The 14,127-nt window shown below is 47.1% G+C and overlaps 1 protein-coding gene across 2 annotated transcripts in view; it reads right to left on the bottom strand.

The window, feature by feature from the left end:
* The window catches only part of SPON1 (spondin 1), a 266,856-nt gene that overhangs the window by 18,436 nt on the left and 234,293 nt on the right, over positions 1–14,127 (bottom strand). For both annotated transcript variants that reach the window (XM_080687617.1, XM_080687618.1), the window contains one exon: positions 9,169–9,233. In XM_080687617.1, the coding sequence (XP_080543743.1) occupies positions 9,169–9,233 (65 nt within the window). The remainder of the gene's footprint in view (positions 1–9,168; positions 9,234–14,127) is intronic.

The raw sequence follows: 14,127 nt of genomic DNA, 5'->3' as shown, positions 1-14,127 counted from the left end.
AGTTCTTCAACCCGTCTCCTCGTGCTCCAAGGAGCCTTAGGAGTGGCCAGGGCTGTAGAGATCAGGAGGCGGCCCGCCGAGGGGCCTGGCGGAGGATTGGAGTCAGTCGGCACACCCTGCGTGGCAGACCTGCGTTACTTTATTTCCCTACCCCCAGGACAATCCTGCGGGGTTAGAATGATTATATTGCTTTGTAGAGAAGAAAGCAAAGTGTATAGAGGTTCATGAACTTAGCGACAACAGCGGCCGAGGTTGGAAGGCAGCTCTGCCGCACCCCCAATGGGTCTGAGCAAGTGCTACGGGGAGCAGCGGGGAATCCTCCGCTGGGGACCGGCTCGCCTGTCCAGTCCAGCTGGCAGCTGGGCCACCTCAGCTGTTTGGGAGTCCCTGTGTCCCCCTGTTGGGACCAGCTGCTTCTGGCTGCCCTCACCTGTCCCCGGAAAGCATGGACTCCAGCCTGGTTAGGCGCCCTGGAACTGGACGCCTTGGGCCCTGGCAGGCCAGATGGGATCAAACAATGGGCATCGCAGAGAGGGAAGCCCGGGTGCATCCTGGCACGGCCTCTCATAGCTGCGTATCCTTGGACAAATTTCCAAACCTTTCTGTGCCTCAGTGTTCAAGTCTATAACATGGGGATCCCCACGTGGGTTACTACGAGTGTTCAGGGAGATAACGTGCTCACAGTACTCAGCCCAGGGGATGGCGCCGGAGCTGTTTTCACAATGCCATTTCCTTCCCCGTGCCCGCGTGTCCTGGCAGGCAGGTTAGTGGTTTTAGCAGCTTCCTTAAAGACCTGGTTTCTGGAAGACCTGCAGTCTGGGGAGCTGCAGCATTGCTCACCTAAGGACTAAGAGGACACAGTCTGGGGCCTGCCTTCCTTGAAGTGCCCGACAGAGAACACTGGCATCTTGTGGGGGGGTTCTGTACACCCCAGCCCTTCTTGGCCCTTGGCCCCTGGAGTCCAGCAGTGCCTTGGAGAGCAGCCTTCCTCTTCCATTGCCAGAGAGACCAACCTCTCCACCTATTACCTTCCCGTCTCCCTAAGCAGGTGGCTTTGGGTCAGGTTAGTGGCTCATGTCTCATACCCCACTGGTCACACTATTCGCCATGATAACCCTGATAACCCAAGGGGACAAAAGCAGCTCTACTGAGGAATCCAGAGCTGGAGAAACCAAACCAAACCAACCCCATCCAACACCCACTGGCTACACTTCCCAGTGATGGGTGCCACCCTCTGAGAACCTTGGGTTTTTATGCAAACTGTTCTCTGCAAATGTGTTTTGGCCAAATCTGCAATCTGAGTGAGGGATCCTATAATCCTTGGTATGCATTTCAGGAGGCAGGAAACGGGCAGCAACCAATCCCTGCACACACACCTGACCTAAGGTTGGGTAATATGGTACATTTGAATCTATAAGGGCCTAGGAGAGATTTTCTAATCTTTGCTTACGCCCTGCCTTTCTTGCACCCTTGACTGGGAAATTCACCCCCTGACCGACCGCTAGCTTACATAATGTGTCCTGCAGGAAGTGCTTCCTGACTTCCCCTCAATTGCTTAGGACCCCGTGCACCTTCTCAGAGCATGTTGAACTCAGTGTTTCCATGGAGTGTCTTGTTTAATTTCTACCTTCCCTCCTGGGCTCCTAGAGAGGAGGGGCCATTTTTGTCTTGGGCAATGCTATAGCCCAGTGCCTGGCTTGGGACTTGCCGTGCAGTGGATTCTCCTCAAATAGTTGTTGAAATAAATGGATTAATCTAAGAAATGAATGTGAAGCTCTTGTACTTCCTTTGACCTTCAAATTTAATTTAAAAATCACCTCAACATATTTGTTACTTCGATAATAAAAATGCTATTTAAAATAATGAAATGAATAAGAATATATGTAAATTTTCCTTAGGAAATGCTAGATATGATCGGAGTTCTTTAATTTGTCCAAACCATAATTAAAATTCTTACTCATGCTTTCTTATATGCCACATTTCCCCATATTGCTTTCAGTTTTCTATGTGGAATTTAAATTTTAATCAGCTTTCTAGCAAAGATGTGGTCATATCATATACTGAATATGTTCTAAAGCATGATAATTAAAATGATGTAATATTCAGGATAAGAAATAAATATAAATTAGTGGCACAGACTGGAGTTCCCATGAACTTTAGAGAAGATTTATTCAAAATTAGGGGACAAGAAAAGATTGCACAACAAGTGGGGTTCGGCTAACTTAATTGCAATTAAAAAATATCATAGTCACATCTAATATCACACACACACAAATATCCAGTGTTAAATAGAAAACAACCACAGCAAAGAAAAAAATGTCAAGTTTTCTGATCTGTTAGACTCTGTTAGAGAAAAGTTAATTTTTCAGCTTTGCAACAGTAAAAGCAATCACAGAGGTAACTAATTGAATTAGACACCAATTAAAAACATCTGTGTCATGAAAACAGCAGTATTGAATTAGAGATAAATAATTACATGTTGGCCAAAAGGTCTCCCCAGTGTGACTGACAAATGTTAATATCTATTGCATCTCCAGAGCTAATCCAAATCCGTAAGAAAATAGCAGAATCTCAAAAGATAAGAGGAAACATTTCTAAACAGAACTTCCAAAAACACCACAAAAGAGGCAATAAAGAATTTTATGGGATTCAGGTCACTGGTGACTCAGATCACTCATATGATGGGTTCTGTCTCCTCATCATGTATTTCAAATAATCCCCAATAAAGAGCTTTTGGTGTTGCAGAAACTCAATAATACCACTAGAGGGCGCTCTATCCATGCGCTAGGCTGAAATCCTGGGTGCGTGGAGGAAGGTTTCCTGACTTGGAAAACTGTATATAACCTGGAGGCATCCAGGGCTCCAGGTCCATCTGGCTGATTAGATCCTCTAGTTCAGTCTTCCTTTACAATCCTGAGGCCATCAATGGGTCTGAGCAAGTGCTACAGGGAGCAGGGAGGATGCTGTGCCTTCAGCCCTGGAGAAAGATGCCCCTGACCTTATGGCTTGGGTGACTATGGGGCACAGACCTCCAGAGGCGGGATTTCTGGTGAGGGTGACCGTGTCTCCAATACACTAGCCTCACCATCTGTCTTTAAAACACGGATGTTGTCTAATCAAATGTTAATTAAAACAGGGTGGCCGGAATAATTAAGGGGACTCATTATGTGAAAAGGAATATAAATTCTTTAAAATAAAATCTCCACTATTTTATTTTTTAAAGAACTAAAATTTCTTTTTAAAAGTTTCAGTAATTCCTAGCATCCAGACTAGACCAGAGGAACTGGGTGGTGGACACTCAGAATTGATTTGCAGGAACCTTGGGCATTTTCTATTCCGGTGCCAGAGGAACTAGTGACGGATGTGGGTTTCGTTGAGAATTTGTCTTTCCTGTCTCTACCTGCACTCTGGGCTGTGGGAGCCACAGCTTGATTTATTGAGCTAAACAAGTCAGCAGCTAATTTGTTCATTCGTGGCTGTCCTTTGAGAAGTGGTCCTGTGGATAAAGATGAAGATCATTGAAAAACAAGTCAGTTTCCACGGGCAGGACCTGGCAAAGTAGGTCACCCTGGCTTTCCACTGGCCCGAGGGAGGCTGGAATCCCATTAACCTCAATCGAGCGGGCTCAGTGAGAAGGGGCAGGGCTGTGTCTGCAAAACAAAACTTGGCTGCGTGGAGGCTTCTAATTTGACTTCCTAATGAGATTTGGAAGGGGGAAGGGGACCATGGGTATATGTTGGGTAATATCAAAGGAAAATAGCTGTCCCTTCACAAGCTGATAGCCCAGAGTGGAGAGGGTTTGGGTGTTTGGCAGATCTGAGTGTTTGCCATTAATTAATTCTGTTTCACTGCAGTCTTAGGACATCTGAGGGATGGGTAAAGGGTCCACAAATATTTTTTTCCAATTTTTCAGAAAGTCTCTCCAATCTTAAAAAAGAAAGAAAAGCAAAGAAGAAAAAAGGTCCATTGATTCTTTCATCCCCTTGGAGCTCTTGCCCAGCCTCTTCTTTCACAGCAAGCGTCACTGACTGTCTGTACTCACTGACTCCATAACCTCGTTTCCTGTGCACATTGCACCCTGTTCCCGGCTGTTTACCTCTCCCCTCTTCACTCTGCAGAAAGGAGTCTCAGTGAGGTCACCAATGGATCTTTATGTGGATAAATCCAATGGGCATTTTGCAGCTCTAATCTCACTTGATTTCTCATCTGCACTGGACACAGGCTGACTACCCTTTCCTCAAATGCTTTCTTCACATGGCTTCCCTGACACCAAGCTTCCTTCCCCAATTTCTTGCCTATTCCTTTCCTGTTTCCTTTGCAGGCGAGTCCTCCTCAGCATTAAATGTTGGAGCTCCTTGGGTCTCACTCTGAAGTCCTTGACTTAGTCTCAAGCTCTCTCTCATCCAAACCATGTTGCTGTCTCCCATTCCTTGTTGACTCAGTGTATAATTCTCCCCAGGACCTTCAGAGCTCCACAGTTAACTGGGTACGGATCGCCTCCAACTGGATATCTTGAAGCCATTTCCAACACATCCCATCCACAACCGAACTCATGATCTCCCCATTGAACGTCATCTGATGTTCCACATCTTATGAGAGGCCCCACCAACTCATTAATTATGCATCTTGACCTGTCTGCCTCTCTCATTCTCCTTACCTAACTGATCACCATGGCCTGTCAATCTCTCAGGTCTCTGCGTCTCTCCATCTCCACTACCATCACCCTAGTCAAAGTCACAATTCTCCCCAAACCTCTGCAACAGCCTCCTCACTGGTGTCCCCTCATCTACTCTTACCCTTTTCATATTGGAGCCAGAGTGTTGTTGCTGCTTTCACCTAAATCTGATCATGTCATTCTGCTCAAAACCCTTCAATGATTTCCCATTACTCATAATGTAAAAATCAAAATCCCTAATGTTGCGTGGGTTGGCCCCACACCAAACTCATCTTTGATTTCTAGATATAGTCACACCATACCCTGTTAGTACTTTATGCTCTGCTCCCTTCTCAGGGCTTTTGCACATAATGGTCTCTCTAGACCTTCTAGAATGTTCTCCCCTTGCTTTGCTTCTTTACCTAGTTAACTCCTATTGATTCCTGAACTCTTAGCTCAATTCTCATTTCCCTAAGGAAGATTCCTTTGACCCTCCCCTCCCCCCAGGCTGGGTTGAGGCTCCAATCACACACTCCGATGGCAGCTTATGTCTTTATTTCACAGACAGGTCACATCTGTCATCATTGGTGAATGTCTCTCCCCCATTAAACTGTAAGCTCCATGAGAACCTCTGCTCTGCTCACCCCTGGGTCCCTAAGGACCTTTCACAGTACTTTCCTTTGGAGACCCCTCCATAAAATGTTTGCTGAGGTAACTAAATGTTTCAGTCATCCTTTCCTTTTTAAGTTTTTTTTTTTTTTTAAATTGATTTCAGACAGAGGTAGAGAGAGATAGAAATATTGATGAGAGAGAAACATTGATCGGCTGCCTCCTGCATGCTTCCTACCGGGGATGGAGCCTGTGACCCGGCGTGTGCCCTGACCAGGAATTGAACTGAGACCTCCTGGCGCACGGGATGGTGCTCAACTGAGCTACACCTGCCAGGCTCAGTCATCTTTGATAGGACACAGGGTAAGTGTAAGTTCAGACTGCTTTTTGTTTGTTTTTGGTGCGAGTAAGACAGTTTGGTGGTCACACTGCTGTTTCATGCTGCTCAGAAGTCCAATTGACATATGTGCTTTGATTGATTAAGAAATGGATAATGAATGGTTACTTAATTGTAGTGAAGAGCATAGGCACTGGAGTCAGCTGGATACTGTTTGAATTCCAGTTCCTCCACTGATGGAGCTGGATGCTGAGATTGGACCTGTCATACCACCTCCGAGCCTCAGTCCCATCATCGTAAAGTGAGGGTCATAATCCTTATGGGGTTTATTATGGGGGTTAGTCCAAGGATTTTTTAAAAATATATTTTATTGGTTTTTTACAGAGAGGAAGGGAGAGGGATAAAGAGTTAGAAACATCGATGAGAGAGAAACATTGATCAGCTGCCTCCTGCACACCTCCTACTGGGGATGTGCCCGCAACCCAGGTACATGCCCTTGACCGGAATCGAACCTGAGACCTCTCAGTCCGCAGGCCAATGCTCTATTCACTGAGCCAAAACGGTAGGGCAGTGCAAGGATTAAGTAGGATAGGAAGGTAAGTGCCTCGTAGGGTATCTGGCAAATAGTAGGTGCTCAGGGTAAAAGGATTTCTCTCTGCTTCCTTTCTATTCTCCCTTCCACTTTCCTTCCTGAAGCATCTTGCTTTACAGTGTACGTCTTTCTAAACCCAGGCTCCTTAAGGGAAAATGGTGTAAGGTTTCCTACCTGGTGTAATTTGTCATCCACAAATTCTGTGGCCCAGATGTCCCCAACCCCTTCCTGGCTGTGAGCCCTGCCTGTTCAGAGAACCAGAGGTGAGGAACTCTTCACATCTAGGTTCTGGGAGCCTGGGGGCTGGGAGAAGCTGAGGAGAGAGCCTGAGCAAACCGGATTCAGAGTGGACATTTTTTCTGATTGATGTGACTTATGCAAAGAGGGCTGAGGGCTTTAGTGAATTCACATCAGTGTTGTTTGGTAGGACTAGCGTGAGACAGGCAAATAAATGCCTGCCCACTAGTAGAGAGCACTGGGCAGCAGCCACTGCAGCTATTGCTTCTTGACGGAAAGGCACTTCCAAGCCTGGGCAGGTTTTCAACTACAGTCGACCCTTGAACAACAAGTGCCCGGGTCCACTGAACAGAGTGGGGCAAAGTAGGTTTACCATTGTTCCTATGGGAAATAACACAATAATCAATAATAATACAGGAATAAACTTAGTTTTTCATGTACTCACCACTGTAAGCCGACTTTTACCCTGTAAATGGGGAATTTTTTTCAGTAAATACATACAGTCCTATACTATATGTATTTTCTCTTCCTGATGATTTTCTTCACAACAGTTTCTTTTTTCTAGCTTACTTTATTGTAAGAATACGGTGTATAATAAATAAAGCATGTTAACTATGTGGCAATCGACTGTTACGTTAATGGTAAGGCTTCTGGTCAACAGAAGGCTATTAGTAGGTAAGTTTTGGGGGAGTCAAAGTTATATGTGGACTATCAGCTGTGTGAGGGGTTGGCACTCCTAACCAGTGTTGTTTAAAGGGCTAGCTTACTCTGGTCTCAACTTCCTCAGAGGAGATCCAGAGCAAGGCTTGGAGGTCACAGCAAACTAGAAGAAGCCTCCACTGCAGCCAGCTGGGCTGCCCGTGGTTAGCTGGCTTCAGGCCCCACTCAGGGCCTCAGTCCCACCAGACCGGGGCCACTCCAGGGCAAGGAGCAGCCTTCCAGACTCAGCCCCGTGGTGCCTCCGGCACAAAGACTTCATGACCTCTCTCCGACCTGGGCTGGTATGTGCTCCTTTTCTGGGTTCCCAGAGCCACTCATATCCTCACCATGACACTTACCCCTGGAGCGCACAGGGCTACCACAGTGCCATTATAGTATTCATATTCTGTGTATATGGTGCCACTTGGACTTGCGCAGAGCAGACCTGGAATGGCAGAACTCTGTGTATTGTCTGTCTCCCTCTTGGCTGGCCATTCCAAAAGGTGGGGACTGTGTATAGGGCTGGCACATAGTAGGGGATGAGCCATGAGTTTCCTGAATGGTTAAACAGGTGGGCACAAGCGCCTGGCAACAGCTTCCCTGCCACCAGCTGGTCATGTGTGAGTGCTCCTCCTCCCTCTGCTCCTGCTGGAGTCTTTCTTGTACTTCCTTTCCTACCATTTTGTGTTTGCCTTTTCTCCCACTGAGTATCTCACACACTCCCCACCCCCCCACGTTGTTGCCGTCTTCATCAATGTCATCATCAGCGGAAGCAGACTGCCCCACAGAGGGGCTAGCCAAGCCATTCTCATAAACCATTTTCTGTTGCTTGACTGGGAACTTTGTCTGCTCCAGGCCTTGCACCCATAAAGGATAAATGAAATCAAGCTTTGTTCAAAGAATTTCATGGGATTCATGGGATTCAGAGTGGCCGCAGTGAGGTGCAGAGTAGGGAGCAATAAGATATGGGCCCCGAAAAAAAAAAAAAGGAGGCAGAGTCTGAAGCCTGTGATGCTCCCTGTGTCTCACAGATGAACTGAGGAGTGCAGACTTGATCCTGGAGGTCACGGAGGGATTCTAAGCCAGGAAATCAGATTTGAATTCTTCAAGATCACTCTGGTAACTGTGTGGATGAGGGATCAGATGGGGGAGGCCATAGAAGAGGGGAGAATTGGAGCAGATAGGTGAGAAACTAACGGTGGGAGAATGGCCGGGTAAGGACTGATTTGTGAGATACTCATAAGGAAGCATCAATAGGAATCAGTGATGGGTTCCATTTGTTTTTTTGTAAAAAATATTTTTATTGACTTCAGAAAGGAAGGTAGAGGGAGAGAGAGATAGAAACATCACTGATGAGAGAGAATCCTTGATCAGCTGCCTCCTGCACGCCCCCAACTAGAGATTGAGCCCATAACGCAGGCATGTGCTTTGACATCCTGATTCATAGGTCGATGCTCGACCACTGAGCCACACCGTCCAGGCTCACTTTTGGATATGATGAATTCAAGGTCCATGTGGGCCATCCACAGAGAAGTGTCCAAGAAATTGATGGATGGATTTAGCTTCCCACCTACATACCTACCTGGGGGAGTGGTAGTTTTGGGAGCCATCAGCACACCGGTAGTCACCAAATGCATGGGAGAATGAAATCTCCAAGAGACAGAATAGACAGAAAAGATGGAGACTGAGAGTGGAACCTGGGGTAAACCTGGCTTTCAATGAGGCAGATTTGCTTAGAGTGAGCACACGTATTTGCGGCTGAGAACATAAGTGAATACCTACTGGTTAACCCTTATTCTGAGTTGTGTCCTCTGTGGTGTTAGAGCCATTGTAGGAAACAGAGGCCAAGCCTGCATTCCTGAGAAGATAGGGGCACCTGTGATACTCCACCCATGGGCAGTGCACCTCACCTGCTTGTCCATCTAAGAGGTATTGCTGACTTTAATGACCCAGTTGGCATGGGGTGGCTGTTAGGTGGGTGGCTCCGAGGACAAGGCCAGGACAGGAGCAGGACAGAGCCAGGGTCTGTCTGTTACTTACACGTTGAGAGGCTGCCAGGCTGGCCACTGAGCTTTGGCTTTGATGACGGTGAGGACCTCATCGCTCTGCAAAAAAGGACCACAGACACTTAGTGAGGAGAGCTGGGCTCATGGGAACAAAGGGCTTTGACATGGTCACACTGCCTACTGCCCCTCACTTACCTGCTATTGAGGCTATACCTGCCCAGGTGTGGGAGCCATCCAGCCCCAGGGTGGGCAAGCCCTGGGGCCCCAGTAATCCCAGGAGGTGGGGCTGAGTGTCCAGTGTGCCTGGTGTGTCCTAGGCACCAATAGGTCCACTGAGCCACACCTTTGGTTTGCAGCTCAGCCCATCTCTTCCCCCCTGAAGCCAGGCTCTGACCTGGACTCCTCCTTGGATGGTCAGACTTCCATATTGTGTCTAGCCTGGAGGGAAGACTGTGTGCTCTGTTCAGATACTGACTGGGACCTGGACTGTAGCAGGAGCTGCAATGCAGCCAACAACCAGCCCCAATGATTGTCACACCCAAGGCCTTTCCTGCTGTTGAGACTCAGGCACCGGATTAGACTCCTTGGGTTGAGGCGGCCAGAATAAAGCTGGGGGCCCACACCCCTGTGCCACTCATGTTATTATGCCCCATTTTGCTTTGGACAGTGTGTAGAGCACCCTTAAAGTGTAGGAACCTAAAATATTTTTTGAGGAAGAACCTAACAGTTAACATTTTGAAGGCAAGCATTAAGTCATCATTGTGGGGGGGGGGGGGGGAAATCAGAACTTTGCTGATCTTGCTAAACTCTAAGGTTTATTTCAGTTTTTATTTTCAATTATACACTGGGAGTGAGGGTGTATCACACTCTTTTCAAGGCTTAATACTTCCATAGTCCAAATTTGGCTCTGGCTGGGGACGTTCCCCAGAATGGATTTAGCTGGTTCTGGATCTACCTCCCCTTCCTTTGGCCTGGGCTCAGCAGTGATTAGACACCACTGCCCATCACACACCGAAAAGCCCAGAATGTCATCAGCTGGGGAAGCAAGAGTTTTGTTGTTGACTGAACAGGTCCCTGAGCTTCAGGAGGGCAGAGACTTGCTTGGTTGGCTCACAGCTCTGCCCCAGTATTTTTTGTTGTTGTTGTTGCTAATATATTTTTATTGATTTCAGAGAGGAAGGAAGAGGGAGAGAGATAGAAACATCAATGATGAGAGGGAATCATTGATTGGCTGCCTCCTGCACACCTCCTACTGGGGATAGAGCCCACAACCTGGGCATGTGCCCTTACTGGGAATCAAACCATGACCTCCTGGTTCATAGGTTGACACTCAACCACTGAGCCACACCAGCTGGGCTGCCTAGAACATATTTGGAATGAGTTGGTGGATTTCTTCTTAGTTGGGTACCTTGCCCAGAAAATCCCACAGCCCTGAGGAAACTGGGAAGAGGTCAGAGGTGTCTCCAGGGTCAGGCCCAAAGATTAGAAAAGGCCTTTGGTCTGGAAGCCTTGCCTGCAGCCCAGGAAGGAGTAGATGGGTGGTGGGCCTGAGAGGAAGGAGATCAGCCAGATCCAGGTTGGCCTGGGTGCTACAGGGACAAGCCACAGAGGCACCCCACCCACGGCCACCCCGGGGAACCTTGCAGCCTCTCCTGAGTTCAGGCCTCCCTGGGGTTCCCTCTTTTAATCAGAGGAAAGATTCACTGGGTGCATAAACACCCCACATTCACACATCTTCAGGGAGAGCATGTCTAAATCCTGAGAGGTTTACACTTCTCATGAGAGACATTCTTATTTGTTGAGAATGTCTCCCTGATTCATTCCTAATAAATATCTGTTGAATAACCGAGAGAAACTGCTTATCATGAAGTCACTTGTGAGACCTAACCTATCTCCCGAATGCCATATCTCCCATGACCTGGGTTTCCTGTGGTCATCATATATTCCACGTCCCACACTGAACTCTTCATCTGACCCCGGAGCCCTGCATCTCCTCCAGCTGGCGCCATCTGGGCTAAAGGCACATCCACCCGCTGCCTGAACCAGACACCAGGCATTGCCAGCATTCTTCTGTCTCCCATCCCTTCACGGTGGTCAGGCCCCCAAACCCATGGTGTTTACCGCTTGTGAACCCCTCCACAGTCTCCTCACTGGTCTCTTAGTCTCCTGTACCTTCTTGCTTTCCCCCCAGCCCACCCTCCCCCAACCTATCCCTTCCTTGCCTAAACCCTGCAGCAGCTCCCCACAAATTCCATGATAATTTTTAAATTCCTGGTATAGGTTTTTGATTTTTAATTCCAGAATAATCCATGCTTATTGTAGACAAAATTAGCACCACAGAAGCACACAATGTAAATGTTGAGCTCTTTCCACTTTAGCATCTACCCTGCCTTCTGCCTCCTTCTCCAGAAAGTTACAGCTTGGTGTGTGTCATTCCAGGCCTTCTACTACGCATATGCAACTATGTGTGTGTGTGTGTGTGTGTGTGTGTGTGTGTGTGTGCATACATTAGATACAGCTTTCGTACTGGATATCTTATTCTGCACCATGATTTTTACATTTTCCCCTTAAATATTATATCATGGGAACCTTCTAAGAAGCTACAGCATCTTAGAAGATCTTCAAATTATGGTAAGCTTGGTCAAGACTAATAAGAAAGAAATCCAGGAGACGAGATACTGTCTGATAATGATCATTTTGCCCTCAAAGAAATGCTTTACTAAAAAGAAAAAAATAAATCAGTGTGGGTGGAGTTACAGTGGCTTTGCATTGCAATTCAATCTTGGTTTTTGAGTCCTAACTAATGACATATTGATTTTGTTTTTTTTTTTGCAGAATAACTCAACAAAAATTGTTTGGACCCATCATTAGTGTTTATTTATGGTGATGAAATTCTGTCTAGTTTTCAGAGCTATGGAGGCCCAAAGGATGATGGGTCCGCGCGCGTGTGGGCATTAGAACAGCTTGCTGCTGGAATTTGTTTCATCTGGTGGTGCCACACCATCTGCAGGATCAACTGCTTATTGTTCCATTTTTGCGATCATCCGTGTCACCCAATGAAACAAGAATGCATGAGCATTCTGCAACATTCACTTTAAAAGCGAAATATTTTTATTGCTGCATCAAAATTCTCTGGCAGCACCTAAGTCCTACAGGATTGGAGAGTGCCTGGCGTGTTCATGGCCATATCTAAATGCTATGGACGGGTGATGAGTAAATTTCTGAAAAAGCAAAGCCACATCATGTTTTTTATATATGTGCAGAATTCCATAGCATGGATGTTCTTGCATGTTTTTTAACCAACATTATTGGCAGATATTTAACTGTTGCCATAAATGATACTACGATGAACATTTGTGCATGTATTTCTGTATTTACAAATCCGAGGGTTCCTGTGTCATAGATTCCCAGGAATGATTACTAGTAAGAGATGAAGCACATGGAAAATTTTGGCAGAGTCTACCAATTTGTCCTCAAATGTCTGTATCATTTTATACTCCAGCAAGAATGTGTATGTGCCCATGTCGTCACAACCTTGGACACGCCAGATACTATAATTCTCGTTAGTATTGACTCATCCAGAAGGCAGGCATGTAGTATGGCTGAGAGCCCAAGCTCAGGAGTCATACCCAAGTTCAAATCCTGGTTTCACCATTTACTAGTTCTATGTCCTTTGACAAGTCTCTTGACCTCTCTTAGTTTTCTCATCTGTGAAATGGGGTTAATAAGAGTATCTACTGCATTGGATTGTTAGGGGGATTAAATAACACAGTTCATATAATGTGCTAATCCAGTGCCTCTATCAGCACAAATATTAGCTGCTGTTCTCATTCTTATTTACATTCTGGCCACGCTGGTATTAGAATTGATGTGCACTGCCTGAGCACAGAAAGTGGGGCATGTAGTTGCATCTCCAAACCAACAAAGCCTCAGGAGAACCAGGAAACTCAGGGAGCAAATGATGGGAGGTTTCCGTGACTTGGTGCGCCCTGGATGGGGCCACTGGGGCACTAGGCATTTTACATTTTAAAGAATGGAGGATTTAACATTCAGAGCAAGCAATCCAAACTTCAGATTTAAATGAAAAGCCATTTCACAAGTCTCTAAGGCACAGAAAGGATCTTTCAATGATCCTTAGAGCCCTCACACATCTCTCCTAGGACCCCTTTCAAACAAAGTGTTTCAAGGCATTCACATTTCATGCCTCATTTGCATGATGTTAGCAGTTTTCTAGAGATACGCCAATTAAAAAAAAAAAAACACCCCCAAACTACAGGTCACTCGTGTCCATCTTCACAGGGGCGAGTGCTTTCATTTTGCTTTTGATAAACATACCAGAGACCCGGTGCACGAAATTCATGCATGGGGGAGGGGTGTCCCTCAGCCCAGCCTGCACCCTCTCCAATTTGGGACCCCTCGAGGGATGTCTGACTGCCCGTTTAGGCCCAATCCCGGTAGGATTGGGCCTAAACGGGCAGTCGGATATCCTTCTCACAATCCAGGACTGCTGGCTCCCACTCACCTGCCTGCCTGCCTTCCTAATTGCCCCTAACTGCTTCTGCCTGCCAGCCTGATCACCCCCTAACCTCTCCCTTGACAGCCTGATTGATGCCTAACTGCTCCCCTGCCAGCCTGTTTGCCCCTAACTGCCCTCTCCTGCAGGCCTGTTTGCCCCCAACTTCCCTCCTCTGCTGGCCTGGTCACCTCTAACTGCCCTCCCCTGAAGGCTTGATCGTCCCCAACTGCCCTCACTTGCAGGCCTGGTCCCCCCCAACTGCCCTCCCCTGCTGGCCGGATCACCCACAACTGCCCTCCCTTGCAGGCCTGGTCACTCCCAACTACGCTCCCCTGCTGGCCATCTTGTGGTGGCCATCTTGTGTCCACATGGGGGCAGCCATCTTGTGTGTTGGAGTGATGGTCAATTTGCATATTACTCTTTTATTAGATAGGATAGAGGCCTGGTGCATAGGTGGGGGCCGGCTGGTTTGCCCTG

Source organism: Plecotus auritus, assembly GCF_963455305.1.
Source record: "Plecotus auritus genome assembly, chromosome: 9".
Classification (NCBI taxonomy): Eukaryota; Metazoa; Chordata; class Mammalia; order Chiroptera; family Vespertilionidae; genus Plecotus; species Plecotus auritus.
This window is presented reverse-complemented; position numbering and strand designations above follow the sequence as displayed.